This window comes from Cucurbita pepo, chromosome LG11 (assembly GCF_002806865.2).
Source record: "Cucurbita pepo subsp. pepo cultivar mu-cu-16 chromosome LG11, ASM280686v2, whole genome shotgun sequence".
Lineage (NCBI taxonomy): Eukaryota > Viridiplantae > Streptophyta > Magnoliopsida > Cucurbitales > Cucurbitaceae > Cucurbita > Cucurbita pepo.
This window is the reverse complement of record NC_036648.1, coordinates 3,838,115-3,857,198: the sequence shown is the minus strand read 5'-3', so window position 1 is coordinate 3,857,198 and position 19,084 is coordinate 3,838,115. Positions and strand designations below refer to the sequence as shown.

The 19,084-nt window shown below is 33.2% G+C and overlaps 1 protein-coding gene across 1 annotated transcript; it reads left to right on the top strand.

The window, feature by feature from the left end:
- The first annotated feature begins 783 nt into the window (after positions 1–783).
- LOC111805655 (F-box protein At3g62230-like) lies at positions 784–2,957 on the top strand. Its single transcript, XM_023690803.1, has 3 exons — positions 784–1,763; positions 2,108–2,281; positions 2,457–2,957. The coding sequence occupies exons 1-3, from the start codon at positions 825–827 to the stop codon at positions 2,748–2,750; spliced, it is 1,407 nt and encodes a 468-aa protein (XP_023546571.1). The 5' UTR covers positions 784–824; the 3' UTR covers positions 2,751–2,957.
- Positions 2,958–19,084: the final 16,127 nt, after the last annotated feature.

Here is a 19,084-nt window from a genome sequence, read left to right as displayed (position 1 = left end):
TGCTATGAGTACAAGTAGTCGATCTTCATTTTATTACACTGGTTGTTTCAAATTAGGTTATTACAGTCGAACATGGTTAATGAAACATTAACGTTATTGGGTACATGTTTCGAGACATTGGCAATATTGTCGGAATCTTCGATATGGAAATTCTATTAGTGCACTAGCCGACAAGACATGTCTAAGATTCATATGGTAGTAACAAGATTCAGTATGTAAATACTCGTGCAGATGATGCTTTACTTTGAATAACGACAAAATTTAAAACAATCTCGGGATTACCTGACATGGTATCATATTGGAATTAACGAATACGACAACGCGTAAAAGGAAAAAGGCAACATTGCTTTTAATTCCAATCTAGTTTTGGTTTAAGATCGGGATTCGTTTACTATATCGACTTTTCTCGTGTCGTATGTAATAAATGGACCAGACCGTTAAACTAATCATTTGTTCGGTTGGAAAAAATCTAATTTTTTCTTTTTTTTCTAGAAAATTTCGGAATAATTATAAAACTAAAACAAATGGGATCTAATAGTCTTAATTCCAAGAAAATCAAATTTAGGAAGAGATATTAGCAAAACCTGATTTTGATAGATAAGAATGCTTACTTTCTCTAATTGCTTCATTTGCTTTTAATTATCCACAAAATATCTAATTATTCATTTTATAATTATTTATTTTTAAAAAAGAAAAAAAATAAAAATTTCAACTGTCGTCTTCTGGCGCCCGTTCGACAAAATCCTATAAATACCGTTTCACTCCTTTTGCAGTAGCAGAGTTCATGTTCAGAGTTCATATTTGTTTCTCTCTCATCGGCATCCATGGCGGGCGTGGACAGATTGGACATGTTGCCTGATGTTCTGTTATCGATGATTGTCTCTTCTCTTCCTTTCAAGGAAGCCGTTAGGACTTCAATCTTGTCCAAGCGTTGGGTGAGGATTTGGCAGGCGACGAAAAATATCGAGTTGGAGGAGGTTTTCTTCGTCGGACGAGAGCCTGCCGATCAGCAAACCAGAGATGCAAGGAGAAGAGGATTCATCGAGTTCTGTATGAATTTTCTCAGGCTCTACCAAGAACCGACGGTGCGTAAGTTCTCTCTCTCGTTGTCAAATCCGAGAGGAGACGGCAACGGCGGATTCGTTGATGAATGCATTCGATTCGCTGTTTATCGCAACGTCGAGGACTTAGAACTGGATTTCTCCAACTCGGCATGGATCGAAGATGATGACGACGGAGTTCAACCAGAAAGTATGTTCGATTTGCCTCCGATCGTTTACGGTCACGAGAATCTCCGTTCTCTGAAGCTTTACGCGTGCGGTTTCCGCCCGGCGGAGTTCGAGAACTTGAATGCTCTGAGGCATCTCTCTTTAGGATGGCTTGAAGTAGGAATCGGAGAGATTAGGTATTTTCTGAAGAAATGCCCGCTGTTGGAGAGTTTAAATCTGAAGAGGTGTTGGAACGCGACGCATTTTGAAATTTGGGGAAACAAAGATAATTTGAGACTGAGGCGTTTGGCGATTGAGCAGTGCAAGTTTCTTAATGATTGGATTTCGGTCGAGGCGCCTAATTTGACGTACTTCAGATACTCTGGCAGCGTAGGTTCATTTCGTATGGATGTGAATCGCTGTTTCGAAGAGGCTGATCTTAGTTTTGAGATCGATGATGAAGATGATCATTCTGAAATTGCAAACCTGCTTTATATTCTTCTCGACAGTCTGTATTCTGCCAAAGTTTTGAGTGTTTGCAGTTCTCTGCTTCAGGTATAATGGTTTAAATTACTTAATAATCATTTACTAACCATTTTTTTTCCTTTTAAGATTCAATTATCTGATTTCTATTGAAGAAATTTCTCTAACATTGTGTTAGTGTACTCAGCTTTCTGCAGCAGGATCGGATGCAAGAAAACCGAAAACTCCCTGTTAAAATTTTTAGTTCAATCATACATGCACTATACACTATGTGGCGACTGACTGATTGAATAGTTGTTCTAATATTTTCTTCTTTTATTATTATTTGAACTAGAAGAGATGCTTTTGAATCTCGAAGCTATAATTTTATAAATAATTGTGTGTTTGTTGACATTGGATTGGATTCTGCAACGAAGGTTATCCCAAACGGAGAAGAGCCTATTCAAATGCAAGCACCATTGAATGTCCAACATTTAACATTCAGTACGAGCATTCATCCAAATGAGTTTTATGGCATAGCTTTTCTCTTGAATAGTTGTCCTCATCTGAGTACCCTCACGCTCATGCTTGGCGAGGGGAATGTCTTGCAAGTCAGTTCTCTTTCTTCTTCTTTTGCTTTATATTCTTTTTGCTTCGCATCACAAAAGTCTAGAGTTTGTTTGTAAGGAAATAAGTTCGGTTGTTTGCTGGCAATTTCTTTCTCCGTTTTCACTTTTTGAAATTAACCAATTTGGGAATTATTACATAATTCAATTTTGGTTGTAGGAATATGAGCCACCATTTGCATTGGACATAACTAGGTTCTGGGAAACCAATATGACGATCATGACTTGCTTATCAAAATCGCTGGAGATAGTGGATGCCAGGGGATTCACAGGGACGCCAAATGAAATCACCTTTTTGGCTTATCTTATTCACTATGGTCGTCGATTAAGAGGCGTCTTTGTTGCTGTTGATTCTGATGATGGCTTTGAAAACACTCAAATCTACACTCGGAAAGCTCAGATTCTCAACAACATCAAACCAGCCTCTAGGAATCTTCAGGTTCATATATACTAAGTCAGTTATGTATTATTGAGTATTAAGTTGTTGTGTGTGCAATGTGTTGTTGTTTATGTGTCGTGTCATGTCATGTGTGTTATGTTATGTTATGTTATGTTATGTTATGTTATGTGTGTTTGTTTCTATACTTGTATTAGAGTCGGGGTTCTTATTGTCATCGTACTTTTTTTTCCTTAATAAAAGTCGTCGTTGTTTGTGTTTTAATATGTTGTTCGTTTATTAATTAATTAAAGAGAAAATGGATACAAGTAACCGATATTTATCTCTATTGGTACGAGTTATTTTGAAAGAAAAAGATTAAAAAACAAAACTATAAAAACTTATGCATAATACTATCCTATTTTAAAATTATTTTTTTTAATTATAATTTTTTAATATATTTTATGAATGGTATACTAACAAGTTTGGTAACCAAATATGTGAACCATATAAATTAAAGTAAAAGTAGTATTTAAAATTATAATAGAATTCAAATTTGTTGTACTTTTTGTTTTGTCTTCATCTTGAAAACAAAACTGAAAAATGGGAGATTTGAGATCTTATTTGGTAATAGTTTTTTTTTAATGACGGAAACGTAAGTGGAAATCTGTGGGCGCTTTAGATGGAGATATTGAAAACAAAACTGAACAAACTCGAGATTTGAGAGCTTATTTGGTAATAGTTCTTTTTTAATGACCAAAAAGTAAGAAAGAATATGTGGGCGCTTCCTTCTCATTGAGGTATTGTGTATTTGGATTTTTCCTTGTTTACCGGTTATTTTATTTTATTTTTCTTCTTGTCAACAGCCGACCCATATTAAAAATTGAAAAAGAGAAATTAAGAGCTTATTTGGTAATGATTTTTGTATGGCCGTAATAATAGGTGGGAATTGTGGGCTCTCCTTCCTCACCCATAGGTTGTCTTTTGGGTTTTTACTCGTCAATTGAGTAAGAAGATATTGTCTTTTTTTGGTTTTCCTTTTCACCTACACATATTGAAAATTGAAAATGGGAAATTAAAGGATTATTTTATGGCTTTTGCTTCTACACCAATAGATGTTGTCTTTTTTTTCGAGGATATTGTCTTTTTTTCGAGGATATAGTCTTTTTTTTGCTTTTCTTTCTCAATGGGGAGATATTGAAAATTGAAAATAAAAAATTAAGAGCTAATGATTTGTGTATGACCGGAATAATGAGTGGGAATCTGTAAGCTCTCTTTCCTCACCGAGAGTAGATGTTGTCTTTTTTGGGTTTTTACCTCTCAATTGAGGTGTCAGATATTGTCTACAGCTAGCCGATATTGAAAACTGAAAATGAGAAATCAAGAGCTTATTTGGTAATGGTTTTTTATAACGGAAATAATAAGTGGGAATCTGTGGGCTCTTCCTTCTCCACCGACATGTTGTCTTTTATGGATTTTTCTATAGTAGCCGATATTGTTTTTTGGCTTTTCTTGGTCAACAGCTAACAACTAGTAGATACTAAAAACTGAATAAATGAGAAATTAAGAACTTATTTGTTAATAGTTATTTTATGACCAGAATAATAAGTGTGAATTTGTGGGTTCTTCACTCTCCACCGATAGTAGATGTTGTCTTTTGTGACTGGAATAATAAGTGGGAATATGTGACTTTTCCTTCTCTACAGACAGTAGATGTTCTCGACAAACAGTAGATGTTCTCGACAGACAGTAGATGTTGTGTTTGTAGGGTTTTCTCTTGTGAACTTAGATATTGTCTTTTTTTACTTTTTCTTGTCAACCGCTAGAAGATATTGAAAATTGAAACTGAGAAATTAAAAGCTTATTTGGTAATGGTTATTTTATGACCGGAAACTGAAACCGAGAAATTAAAAGTTTATTTGGTAATGGTTATTTTATGACCGGAATAATGAGTGAGAATTTGTGTGAGCTCTTCTTTCTCGATGTTGTCTTTTTTATGAGTGAGAATTTGTGTGAGCTCTTCTTTCTCCATGTTTTTTTTTCTTCGTCAACTGCACTAGATATTGTCTTGTTTGACTTTTTTTTGTCGAAATTAAGAGCTTATTTGGTAATAGTTATTTTATAACCCAAATAATAGGTGAGAATGTGTGGGCACTTATTTATTTATTTATTTATTTTATTTTATTTTATTTTTAATAACCGTGAGATATTTAAAACTGAAAAAGAGAAATTAAGAGCTTATTTGTAAGGGTTATTTTATGACCACTCTTCCTTCCTCATCTTGTGTTTTGTTTTGTAACTACCCTCATAGATATTGTCTTTATTTATTTATTTGGTTTTTTCTTGTCAACCGCTACCAAATATTGAAAATTGAAAAATTAGGAGTTTATTTGGTTATGATATTTTGTGACCAGAATAAGAATAATAAGTGGGAATATGTGGCTCTTCCTTCTCGATGGATAGTAAATGTTGTCTGTCATAATATCTCATGCTCAAAAGTGTCAATAAATATGAAATTATTCAAGTAGCAATACTAATTCTAACAGTTTCTACAAGCTTATTTCTCAATAATTGGATTTACGCAAAGCTTCAAACTTCACTTTGGCAAGTGACTTAGTAAATATGTTTGCAACTTGCTCATTAGTATGTATTTTCTGCAAGGTTTTATTGCACTTTCATTAGTTTCGAACGAGCATGAAACACCGAAATTATAGCAAGTTTTATTGCACTTTCATTAGTTTCGAACGAGCATGAAACACCGGAATTATAGCAAGTTTTATTGCACTTTCATTATCCAAATTGATTTGAATTGGTTGATTGAGAGTAGTCATCATTTCTTGAATAAGCCTTTTGAGCCACAATCATTCTTGAGTAGCCATTGTAGTAGCTACATATTCTGCTTCACAACTTGACAAAGCAACGGTGCTTTGCTTTTTACTGCACCATGAAATTGCAGCAGAGCCTGCTGTAAAACAAAAACCGGTTGTGGAGCGTCTGTCGTTCACGTCACCAGCCCAATCAGCATCCACAAAACCACTCAATAAAAATGACTTTGATTTTAAATGAGTCTCATGTGGTTGATCCATAAATTGAGACACAACTCCTACTGAAAAGGCAATGTCTAGCCTTGTGATAGTTAAATAGAATAAGCTAAGTTGACGAAAGAATGTCGCATCTATTAATCATGTCATCAACATAAAGTAAGAGCAAGGTGCATCCAGTTGTTGTTTTCTTAACAAATAAGCTCGGATCAGCACATGAAGACTTCAAGCCACAAAAATTAAGATATTGAGCAATCTTACCAAATCAAGCACAAGGAGCTTGTTTGAGTCCTTATAGTGCCTTCTGCACACATAATCAGGATATTCCTTAATGGTAAATCCTTGCGGCTGCTCCATAAAAGTATCACGATCCACTCTCCGTAAAGGAAAGAATTTTTCATATTAAAGCTTCCGTAATTTCCAGCCTTTACTAGCCGCTAAAGAGATGATTATCCATAATGTTACCATCATTGCGACCGGACTAAAAGTCTCGACCATATTGCTGAGAGAACCCACGAGCAACAAGACGAGCTTTGTGTCTATCAATTCTACCATCAGCATTTTTCTTCACCTTGTAAACCCACTTACAAGTACTTAAATCGGCATCATGAGGCTTTGGTACAAGCTCCCAGGTGTCATTTTTTCGGAGTACTGAAATTTCTTCCATCATTGCATTTTCCCATTCTGAAATTTCTTTAGCTTCACTGTACAACTTCGACTCATTTTCACTTGTATCTCCCATAAAAAAAAAAACATTATAAAACAGAAAATTGATTAATCTCAACTACCAAATCAGACTAATGACAGACAAATGACCTGGTAACTTTTTCTGTGTTTGAGAATTTTTTCTTGTGGCAACTTCAATATTTGTAGTGGCTTCTCTATTCTCTTCCGCTTGAATGTCTGTTGCAATTGGAAATTCTTTTCTCCCTAACGTCGAATCGTAAGGAAAGAGTGCAAAAGTAGTTGTACTTTTGTTTTTATCTGCATCGTCTCTGTAACTTGAAATTTCATCAAACACCACATCACGAGACACAATAATCATCTTTGTTTCCAAATCCATACACCTTTAACCCTTTCTATGAGTATCATAGCCAACAAAAATGCATTTCTTGGCCTTTGGGTCAAGTTTAGTTTGATTATGTTTCAGTACATGAACATAACAAATAGACCCAAAAATACGAAAATAACTCACATTGGGTTTATGATGATAAATCAGCTTGAATGGTGATGATTCTGTCCCTGGCCATGGAGTCAACCAATTTACAACATGGCAAGCTGTTTGAAAAGCTGACACCCATGACTCTTTTGGAAGACTCCTCGCATGCAACCAAGCCAAGCAAATTGATGTAAGATGAGCTAATTTACGCTCAGCAACCCCATTTTGTTGCGGGATTTCTGGACAAGTCAATTGATGCTGAATCCCATGCTCCTTACCGTATTCCATAAAATCATTTGAAAGATATTCCCCTCCATTATTAGTGCGCAAGCACTTCATTTTCAATTCAAATTCTTTTTCTACCGCATGCTTAAACTGAATAAATTTTGAAAAAGTTTCACTTTTGTGTTCTAAGAAGTATACCCAACTGAAGCAAGAAAAATAATCCACAAACACCATCACGTAACGAAAGCCGGAATAGTTTGCTGTTCGTATCTGTCCCAAAAGATCATAATGAATCAATTCTAATACTGTTGAAGCTCTACTCTTTGAGCTTGTGAAAGGAAGACGATGAAACTTACCATATTGGCAGCCTGGACAAATCTCATTATGCTGAATATCTTTAAAGACAGGGACACCATCAAGAAGTTGTTTTGTGGATATTTTCTACAACAGCTGAAAACCCACATGACCCAAACGAACATGCCAAAGAGTTGAGCTTGCATTATGACCAACTTTCTTGATATTTCATCACTAGCTGATAAAACATACAAAGAGTCTTCTTTTTCCACAGAACATGATATCAGTAGCAACATGTTTCACATTAGATAATATTTTGAACATCTTTAGGAGCAAATAGAACATAGCTTCCTGAATCTGTTATTTGTGATACAGAAGCAAGGTTTTTTTTTCGAACCCGGAACATGATAAACGTCCTTGAGTAGAACTCTCCCATCATTCAAATCTCTTTCTTTCGTTATAGGATGCATTGAATTATCGGCTGTCATACTGACCTTCTTTTGAAAATGTGGACGAACATCTGATAGAAGAGTTCAGTTTCCAGTTGCATGATGAAAACAACCAGAATCAACAATCCATTCTTCATTGTAGTCTATAAAGGCATGAGTATTTGCAGAAACATCATCTTGATGTAGAGCTGAAGTCACATTTGTTGGCTGGTCAAGAACCTCAGTGGTTAAGCAATATTCCCAAATTGGATCTGAAGAACTTTTACTTTCATGTACAACATTTGCTTCTGATTCCTGCATTTTAACTTGATAATTTGGCTTAATATGACCTGGCTTTCTGCAACCATGATACACCACTTTCACCCAACAATCTCGTTTAAAATGGTCAGGTTTTCCACACTTGTAACAAGCTTTAAATGGCTTTTTTGACGACTCCTCACTTCTGAATTGTTTCCCATTGGTTGATGAAGGATTTGAATGATAATTTTGTCTCCTTTGATCTTTGACATACAACGCATCTTCTGACTTTAGGGAAAACTCGTTGCTGCTAGTCATTTGCTTAACCAAGGCTTCCTGATTTGAAAGAAGATTCTCCCGTTTAATTACTGTACCCTGATTTGCCCACCCTTGTATTGAGGAAACAAAGGGCATAATTCTTTTCGTAATCCACGGATAAGATAACGGTGTAATCGGGCATCACTCACTGGTTCCTCAGCATCTAATTCTGAAATTTCAGAACATAGATTTTTCACTTTCAAGAAATATTCTTCAATAGAAAAATTACCTTAAGTTACCACAGCCAGTTCATTCTCTAGAAATTGCAATCGAACTGTATTTTTCTTAGTGAACAACTTTTGAAGGGTTTCCCACCCTTGCTTTGGTGACTTTAAATCACGAACATGATCAATATATTCTTTGCTAATAAGAGTTCGCATAATTCTGAAATTTCAGAACATAGATTTTTCACTTTCAAGAAATATTCTTCAATAGAAAAATTACCTTGAGTTACCACAGTCAGTTCATTCTCTAGAAATTGCAATCGAGCTGTATTTTTCTTAGTGAACAACTTTTGAAGGGTTTCCCACACTTGCTTTGGTGACTTTAAATCACGAACATGATCAATATATTCTTTGCTAATAAGAGTTCGCATAATTCTGAAATTTCAGAACATAGATTTTTCACTTTCAAGAAATATTCTTCAATAGAAAAATTACCTTGAGTTACTACAGTCAGTTCATTCTCTAGAAATTGCAATCGAGCTGTATTTTTCTTAATGAACAACTTTTGAAGGGTTTCCCACACTTGCTTTGGTGGCTTTAAATCACGAACATGATCAATATATTCCTTGTTAATAAGAGTTCAGAAGGTAAATAAGACTTTTCCACATTTGATCTTCCATTTTCTGCGTAATTCAGCCTTCTGTGGAGTGTCTACTGGAATTTCTGTGTCATCACCTTCAATTAAATTCCACAAATCTTGTTCTTGTAGATAAGCTTCCATACATAACTTACCATAATTGTAATTATTGCCAACAAGCTTTTCCATACCTACGCCCATAGAAGCACTCCCACCATTCATCTCGTTGAGTAATAATATCTAACCGTACCAACTTGGCTCTGATACCAACTATCACAATATCTCACGCTCAAAAGTGTGAATAAATATGAAATTAGTATTATGCAAAGAAAATAATACAGAGACAACTCAAATAATGAACTGGTCGTGGCTGTATTTTACTAAGCGTGAGATTTCTATTTAAAGTTTTAAAAAAATCCTATAAATAGCTCTTATAAAGACTCACTTAAACAAACTATTGAGGTTGACCCTAATAAAGATAATAACTCAACTACTTGACTAATTCAACTAGCAGTAAGTTGCACTCATTCTTACATTGTATTTGTTGGGTAAACCCTAAACCCTAAACTTAGATAGTCTTTTTGGCTTTTTCTTGTCAAGGAGATATTAAAAACAAAAAATGAGAAATTAAGAGGTTATTTGGTAATAGTTATTTTATGGCCGGAATAATAAGTGGGAATTTGTGTGGACTTTTCCTCCTCCACACAAGTAGATGTTGTCTTTTTTCTGTTTTCTCTGGTCATCAACTGCACTAGTAGATATTATCTTTTTTTTCTTTTTACTTTTTCTCCTAAACAGCTGGGAGATATTGAAAATTGAAAATGAGAAATTATTTCTTGTCAATAGCTCGAAGATATTGAAAACTGAAAAATGAGAAATTAAGAGGTTATTTGGTAATGATTATTTTATGACCATAATAAGTGAGAATCTGTGGGTTTTTCCTTCTCCACTTACCATAGATGTTGTCTTTTTTGGGTTTTCTCTTGTCAACTACACTACGATGTTGTCTTTTTCATTTGTTGTTTTTGTTATCCGCTAATGAATATTGAAAACTGAAAATGAGAAATGAAAAGCTTATTTGTAATGGTTATTTTATTACCAGAATAATAGGTAGGACTCTTTCTTCCCCACTAATGGTAGAGGTTGTTTATTTTTTGGGTTTTCTTTTGTCAACCACACCAGTAGATATTGTTTTTTTTTTCTTGGACAACTAGCAAATATTGAAAACGGAAAAAATGAAAAATTAAGAACTTATTTGTTAATGGTTATTTTATAACTGTACCAATTAAATGTTGTCTTTTTTAGGTTTTCTCTGGTAACTTCTACATCGGATAGATGTTATGTTTTTCTTTACTTTTTCTAGTCAACATCTAGGAGATATTGAAAACCGAAAATTGAAAAGTTAAAAGCTTATTTGGTAATGGTTATTGTATGACCCAAATAATTGGTAATGGTTATTTTATGACCGGAATAATAAATAGGACTCCTTTTTAGATGTTGTCTTTTTTAGGTTGTCTCTTGTCAACTCACCCCTAGATATTGTCTCTTTTGGTTTTTTTTTTTAAGCAAATATTGAAAACTGAAAATGAGAAATTAAGTGCGTAATTAATAATGGTTATTTTATGACCGGAATAATAAATGAGAATTTGTGTGTGCTCTTTGTTCTCCACCAATAGTAGATTTATGACTGGAATAATAAGTGGGAATTTGTGTGGGCTCTTTCTTTTCCAACAAGATGTTGTCTTTTTTTGGGTTTTCTTTTGTTATATTGTCTTTTTTTTACTCTTTTTTTGTCAATTGCAAGTAGATTCTGAAAATTGAAGAAAGAGAAATTACGAGCTTATTTGGTAATGGTTATTTTATGACGGGAATAATAAGTGGGAATTTGTGGGTTCTTCTCCCACCTACGTTAAAGTTGTTTTTTTTTTCTCTTATCAACTGCACTAGATATTGTGTTTTTTGTATTTTTTTTTTGTTAACATCTAGTAAATATCGAAAACTGAAAATGAGAAATTAAGAGCTTATTTGGTCATGGTTATTTTATGATCAAAAGAATAAGTAGGACTCTTTCTACTTCTTTCCCACCAATTTTTGAGTTTTCTTTTGTCATCAAAATATATATATATATATATTTTTTTTTTTTTTTGTCAACGGCTACAATAAAAAATGAGAAATTAACTGCTTATTTGTTGATGGTTATTTTACGACCAATAGGTGAGAATTTGTGTGGGCTCTTCTTTCTCCCCCGACAGTAGATGTTGTCTACTCTAAGTTTTCTCTTGTCATTAGATATTGTCTTTTTTAACTTTTTCTTGTCCACAACTACCAGATATTGAAAACTAAAAATGAAAAATTAAGAGCTTGTTTGGTAAGGGTTATTTTATGACCAGAATAATAAGTGGGAATATGTGGATTTTTATGGTTAACCGCTAGGAAATATTGAATACTGAAACTGAGAAATTAAAAACTTATTTGGTAATGGTTATTTTATGACCATAATAATAAGAACTCTTCCTTCTCCACCAATAGTAGATGTGGTTTTTTTTGGGTTTTATTTTGTCAACTCGACTTAGCTTTTTCTTGTCAGCCGCTAGCAAGGATTAAAAACTGAAAATGAGAAATTAAGAGCTTATTTGGTTATGGTTATTTTATGATCGGAATAATAAGTGGTAATTTATGGGCTCTTCTCCTCGACCATGGTAGATGTTGTCTTTTTTGGGTTTTCTCTTGTCAACTGATAGTAGATATTGAAAACTGAAGATGAGATATTAAGAGCTTATTTGATAATAGTTATTTTATGACCAGAATCATAGGTAGAAATCTGTCGGCTTTTCCTTCTCTAGCAATAGATGTTTTCTTTTTGTGATTTATGTGTCAATTTCTCTAACCGATATTGTTTTTTTTTTTCTTTGTCAACCGCTATGAGAGTTTGATATTGAAAACTGAAAATGAGAAATTAAGAGCTTAGTTGATAATAGTTATTTTATGACCGGAATAATAAGTGGTAGTCTGTGCGCTCTTCCTTCTCCAGCGATAGTAGATGTTGGGTTTTTTCTTGTCAACTGCACCGGTAGATATTGTCTTTTTTTTTTTGCTTTTTCTGGTCAACAACCAGCAGATATTGAAAACTGAAAAATAAGAAATCAAGAGCTTATTTTGTAATAGTTATTTTATGACCGTATTAATAAGTGAGAATTTGTGAGCTCTTCCTTCTCCACCATAGTAGATGTTGTTTCTTTTGTTTTCTCTTGTGAACTGTACTTGTACATATTGTCTTTTTCACCAAGAGTAGAATGTTTGCATAATCTACCACACCTAAATGGTGTGCGAAAGTTCTCTATTTATAATTGAATAAATTACAACTATATGAAAATAACAATAAATGGAAAGATACCAATAGTAAGAAGGCACATATATATATTTGCTAATAAAATATATATGGTAAACTGTAATTTAGTACTAAATATACTTACTCATCCCCACCAATAGTAGATCTCGTCTTCTTTAGGTTTTATCTTGTCAACTGCACTAGTAAATATTGTCTTTTTTTACTTTTTCTTGTCAACAACTTGGAGATATTTAAAACTGAAAATGAGAAATTAACCCAGTTTATTTTATGACCGGAATACTAAGTGAGAATCTGTGAGTTCTTCCTCCTCCACCAATAGTAGATGTTATCTTTTTTGGTTTTATGTTGTCAATTGCAGAGTAGATAGTGTCTTTTTTGACTTTTTGTCTTTTTTGGCTTTTCCTTGTCAATCTAGATATTCAAAACTGAAAATGAGAAATTGAGAATTCATTTGGTAATGGTTATTTTATGACGAGAATAATAAGTACGATTCTTTCTTCTCCACCGAGAGTAAATATTGTCTTTTTTGGTTTTCTCTTGTCTATATATATTCTTCGAGAGCTAGCCAATATTGAAAACTGAAAATGAGAAATTAAAAACTTATTTTATAACGAGAGCTTATTTGGTAATGATTAATTTTATACCAGAATAATAAGTGGGAATGTGTGGGTTCTTCTTCACAGCCAAGACTAGATGTTATCTTTTTTTTGGATTTTATGTTGTCAATTGCACTAGTAGATTTTTTTATTTTTAATTATTTTTTTTTATTTTTTATTTTTTATTTATTATTATGAATAGAGATATTAAAAAAGAAATTGAGAAATTGAGAAATTGAGAGTTTATTTGGTAATGGTTATTTTATGACCAGAATACTCTTTCTACTCCCCAATAGTAAGTGTGGTTTTTTTAGGGTTTTTGGTCAATATTGAAAACTGAAACGTGAGAAATTAAGAGCAGCTTATTTGTTAATGAGAGCTTATTGGGAGAATGNCTTGGTAACAATCTGGTTTCTTGGAGTGCCAAAAAGCAACCTACTGTCTCACGCTCCAGCTGTGAATCTGAGTATCGTGCTCTTGCCACAACCGCTGCTGAACTTCTTTGGGTTACGCATCTTTTGCATGACCTCAAGGTCCCTATTTCACAGCAGCCCTTACTCTTATGTGACAACAAAAGTGCTATTTTTTTGAGCTCTAATCCCGTTTCTCACAAGCGGGCCAAACATGTTGAACTAGATTATCATTTCCTTCGAGAACTTGTTATCGCTGGCAAACTTCGCACACAATATGTACCCTCTCATCTCCAAGTTGCTGACATCTTCACAAAGAGTATTTCTCGACCTCTCTTTGAATTTTTCAGATCCAAGCTTCACGTTCGTTTAAATCCGACGCTCAACTTGCGGGGGGGTGTTAAGGATAGTTGACCGTTCATTATAAGGCAAATATCTAGATATTTGCCTTACATTACGGGTTACCATATTTGCCATTTTATTAAAGGCAAATATATTGTATTCATTTATTATTCTTTACTTTTATCGCTATTTTCATATTATTTGTAATTTACCATACTTCTGTATTCTGTAAATGATTATAAATAAGAGAACTCTCACTACCATTGAGGTGTGGTGGATTCAGCAAACATTCACAAAACTTATTTGGTAATGGTTAATTTTATGACCAGAATAATAGGTGGGAATCTGTGAGTTCTTCCTTCTCCTTCAATAATAGATGTTATCTTTTTGGGTTTTATGTTATCCATTGCACTAGTAGGTAGTGTCTTTTTTTTGGATTTTTCTTCCTTCTCCGCCCATAGTAGAGGTTATCTCTTTTGAGTTTTATGTGGTCAAATTGCACTAGTAGATAGTGTCTTTTTTTTTTTTTTCTTTTTGCTTTTTCGTGTGAATGGAGATATTCAAAATTGAAAATGAGAATTTTGGGTTTTATATTGTCAATTCCACTAGTAGATAGTGTTGGATCGGTATGGCAACCCTAGAGGGGGGGTGAATAGGGTTTTAACGATAAAAGTGTTTAAACGTGATTAATTTTTCTAATGATAAACTTTTTACAAATAAGTATAAGATGATAATTACTATAACAAAGTAATTCAAGTCAAAACAATAATCAAGTAGAACATGCAATAAATCACAATAATAATTTTGAAACTAAATAGAAAAGAGTTAGAGAAAATGACACCGTAGTTTTATAGTGGTTCGGTCAAACTCGANGGCAGACCCGTCGAGGACATTGATAAAGTGCACTGGTTTCTTCGTGGACTCGGCACCGAATTTTCAACTTTTTCTACTGCTCAGATGGTTCTCACGCCTATCCCTTGTTTTGCAGATTTAGTCTCTAAAGCTGAAAGTTTTGAGTTGTTCCAGCTCTCCCTTGAGTCCTCTGACACCACTCCTACAGCATTCACAGCCACTAATCGTGGTCGCACCCATGGAAGCCACCCTGCTTCCTTTACCAACCAGCGAGGTCGTTCTTATTCTCACAAAAACAACTCGTCTAATCGAGGATGAACCCACTCAAGTCAGGGTCGTCGACCACCTCACTGCTGAAGCCTTTAACACGTATGTTCGACCTGATTCTTCTCATGCACACCTTGCTGAAGCCTTTAACACGTCATGTTCTATTGCTGGACCCGATGCTGTTGATTGGTTTCTGGACACTAGAGCTTCGGCCCATATGAGTGCCGACCCATCTATTCTGGATCAGTCTAAAAATTACACGGTTGTATTTTACTGAGCGTGAGGTTTCTATTTAAACTTAAAAAAAAAATCCTATAAATAGCTCCTACAAACACTCACTTCAAACAAACTATTGAGGTTGACCCAATAACTCAACTACTTGACTAATTCAACTCGCAGTAAGTTGCACTAATTCTTACATTGTATTTGTTGGGTAAACCCTAAACTTAGATATTGTCTTTTTGGCTTTTTCTGGTCAAGGAGATATTGAAAACTAAAAATGAGAAATTAAGAGGTTATTTGGTAATAATTATTTTATGGCCAGAATAATAAGTGGAAATTTGTGTGGGCTTTTCCTCCTCACACAAGTAGATGTTGTCTTCTCTTGTCATCAACTGCACTAGTAGATATTATCTTTTTTTTCTTTTTACTTTTTCTCCTAAACAGCTGGGAGATATTGAAAATTGAAAATGAGAAATTATTTCTTGTCAATAGCTCGAAGATATTGAAAACTGAAAAATGAGAAATTAAGAGGTTATTTGGTAATGATTATTTTATGACCATAATAAGTGAGAATCTGTGGGTTTTTCCTTCTCCACTTACCATAGATGTTGTCTTTTTTGGGTTTTCTCTTGTCAACTACACTACGATGTTGTCTTTTTCATTTGTTGTTTTTGTTATCCGCTAATGAATATTGAAAACTGAAAATGAGAAATGAAAAGCTTATTTGTAATGGTTATTTTATGACCAGAATAATAGGTAGGACTCTTTCTTCCCCACTAATGGTAGAGGTTGTTTATTTTTTGGGTTTTCTTTTGTCAACCACACCAGTAGATATTGTTTTTTTTTTCTTGGACAACTAGCAAATATTGAAAACGGAAAAAATGAAAAATTAAGAACTTATTTGTTAATGGTTATTTTATAACTGTACCAATTAAATGTTGTCTTTTTTAGGTTTTCTCTGGTAACTTCTACATCGGATAGATGTTATGTTTTTCTTTACTTTTTCTAGTCAACATCTAGGAGATATTGAAAACCGAAAATTGAAAAGTTAAAAGCTTATTTGGTAATGGTTATTGTATGACCCAAATAATTGGTAATGGTTATTTTATGACCGGAATAATAAATAGGACTCCTTTTTAGATGTTGTCTTTTTTAGGTTGTCTCTTGTCAACTCACCCCTAGATATTGTCTCTTTTGGTTTTTTTTTTTAAGCAAATATTGAAAACTGAAAATGAGAAATTAAGTGCGTAATTAATAATGGTTATTTTATGACCGGAATAATAAATGAGAATTTGTGTGTGCTCTTTGTTCTCCACCAATAGTAGATTTATGACTGGAATAATAAGTGGGAATTTGTGTGGGCTCTTTCTTTTCCAACAAGATGTTGTCTTTTTTTGGGTTTTCTTTTGTTATATTGTCTTTTTTTTACTCTTTTTTTGTCAATTGCAAGTAGATTCTGAAAATTGAAGAAAGAGAAATTACGAGCTTATTTGGTAATGGTTATTTTATGACGGGAATAATAAGTGGGAATTTGTGGGTTCTTCTCCCACCTACGTTAAAGTTGTTTTTTTTTTCTCTTATCAACTGCACTAGATATTGTGTTTTTTGTATTTTTTTTTTGTTAACATCTAGTAAATATCGAAAACTGAAAATGAGAAATTAAGAGCTTATTTGGTCATGGTTATTTTATGATCAAAAGAATAAGTAGGACTCTTTCTACTTCTTTCCCACCAATTTTTGAGTTTTCTTTTGTCATCAAAATATATATATATATATATTTTTTTTTTTTTTTGTCAACGGCTACAATAAAAAATGAGAAATTAACTGCTTATTTGTTGATGGTTATTTTACGACCAATAGGTGAGAATTTGTGTGGGCTCTTCTTTCTCCCCCGACAGTAGATGTTGTCTACTCTAAGTTTTCTCTTGTCATTAGATATTGTCTTTTTTAACTTTTTCTTGTCCACAACTACCAGATATTGAAAACTAAAAATGAAAAATTAAGAGCTTGTTTGGTAAGGGTTATTTTATGACCAGAATAATAAGTGGGAATATGTGGATTTTTATGGTTAACCGCTAGGAAATATTGAATACTGAAACTGAGAAATTAAAAACTTATTTGGTAATGGTTATTTTATGACCATAATAATAAGAACTCTTCCTTCTCCACCAATAGTAGATGTGGTTTTTTTTGGGTTTTATTTTGTCAACTCGACTTAGCTTTTTCTTGTCAGCCGCTAGCAAGGATTAAAAACTGAAAATGAGAAATTAAGAGCTTATTTGGTTATGGTTATTTTATGATCGGAATAATAAGTGGTAATTTATGGGCTCTTCTCCTCGACCATGGTAGATGTTGTCTTTTTTGGGTTTTCTCTTGTCAACTGATAGTAGATATTGAAAACTGAAGATGAGATATTAAGAGCTTATTTGATAATAGTTATTTTATGACCAGAATCATAGGTAGAAATCTGTCGGCTTTTCCTTCTCTAGCAATAGATGTTTTCTTTTTGTGATTTATGTGTCAATTTCTCTAACCGATATTGTTTTTTTTTTTCTTTGTCAACCGCTATGAGAGTTTGATATTGAAAACTGAAAATGAGAAATTAAGAGCTTAGTTGATAATAGTTATTTTATGACCAGAATAATAAGTGGTAATCTGTGCGCTCTTCCTTCTCCAGCGATAGTAGATGTTGGGGTTTTTTTCTTGTCAACTGCACCCGTAGATATTGTCTTTTTTTGCTTTTTCTGGTCAACGACCCGCAGATATTGAAAACTGAAAAATAAGAAATTAAGAGCTTATTTGGTAATAGTTATTTTATGACCGTATTAATAAGTGGGAATCTGTGAGCTCTTCCTTCTCCACCATAGTAGATGTTGTTTCTTTTGTTTTCTCTTGTGAACTGTACTTGTACATATTGTCTTTTTCACCAAGAGTAGAATGTTTGCATAATCTACCACACCTAAATGGTGTGCGAAAGTTCTCTATTTATAATTGAATAAATTACAACTATATGAAAATAACAATAAATGGAAAGATACCAATAGTAAGAAGGCACATATATATATTTGCTAATAAAATATATATGGTAAACTGTAATTTAGTACTAAATATACTTACTCATCCCCACCAATAGTAGATCTCGTCTTCTTTAGGTTTTATCTTGTCAACTGCACTAGTAAATATTGTCTTTTTTTACTTTTTCTTGTCAACAACTTGGAGATATTTAAAACTGAAAATGAGAAATTAACCCAGTTTATTTTATGACCGGAATACTAAGTGAGAATCTGTGAGTTCTTCCTCCTCCACCAATAGTAGATGTTATCTTTTTTGGTTTTATGTTGTCAATTGCAGAGTAGATAGTGTCTTTTTTGACTTTTTGTCTTTTTTGGCTTTTCCTTGTCAATCTAGATATTCAAAACTGAAAATGAGAAATTGAGAATTCATTTGGTAATGGTTATTTTATGACGAGAATAATAAGTACGATTCTTTCTTCTCCACCGAGAGTAAATATTGTCTTTTTTGGTTTTCTCTTGTCTATATATATTCTTCGAGAGCTAGCCAATATTGAAAACTGAAAATGAGAAATTAAAAACTTATTTTATAACGAGAGCTTATTTGGTAATGATTAATTTTATACCAGAATAATAAGTGGGAATGTGTGGGTTCTTCTTCACAGCCAAGACTAGATGTTATCTTTTTTTTGGATTTTATGTTGTCAATTGCACTAGTAGATTTTTTTATTTTTAATTATTTTTTTTTATTTTTTATTTTTTATTTATTATTATGAATAGAGATATTAAAAAAGAAATTGAGAAATTGAGAAATTGAGAGTTTATTTGGTAATGGTTAT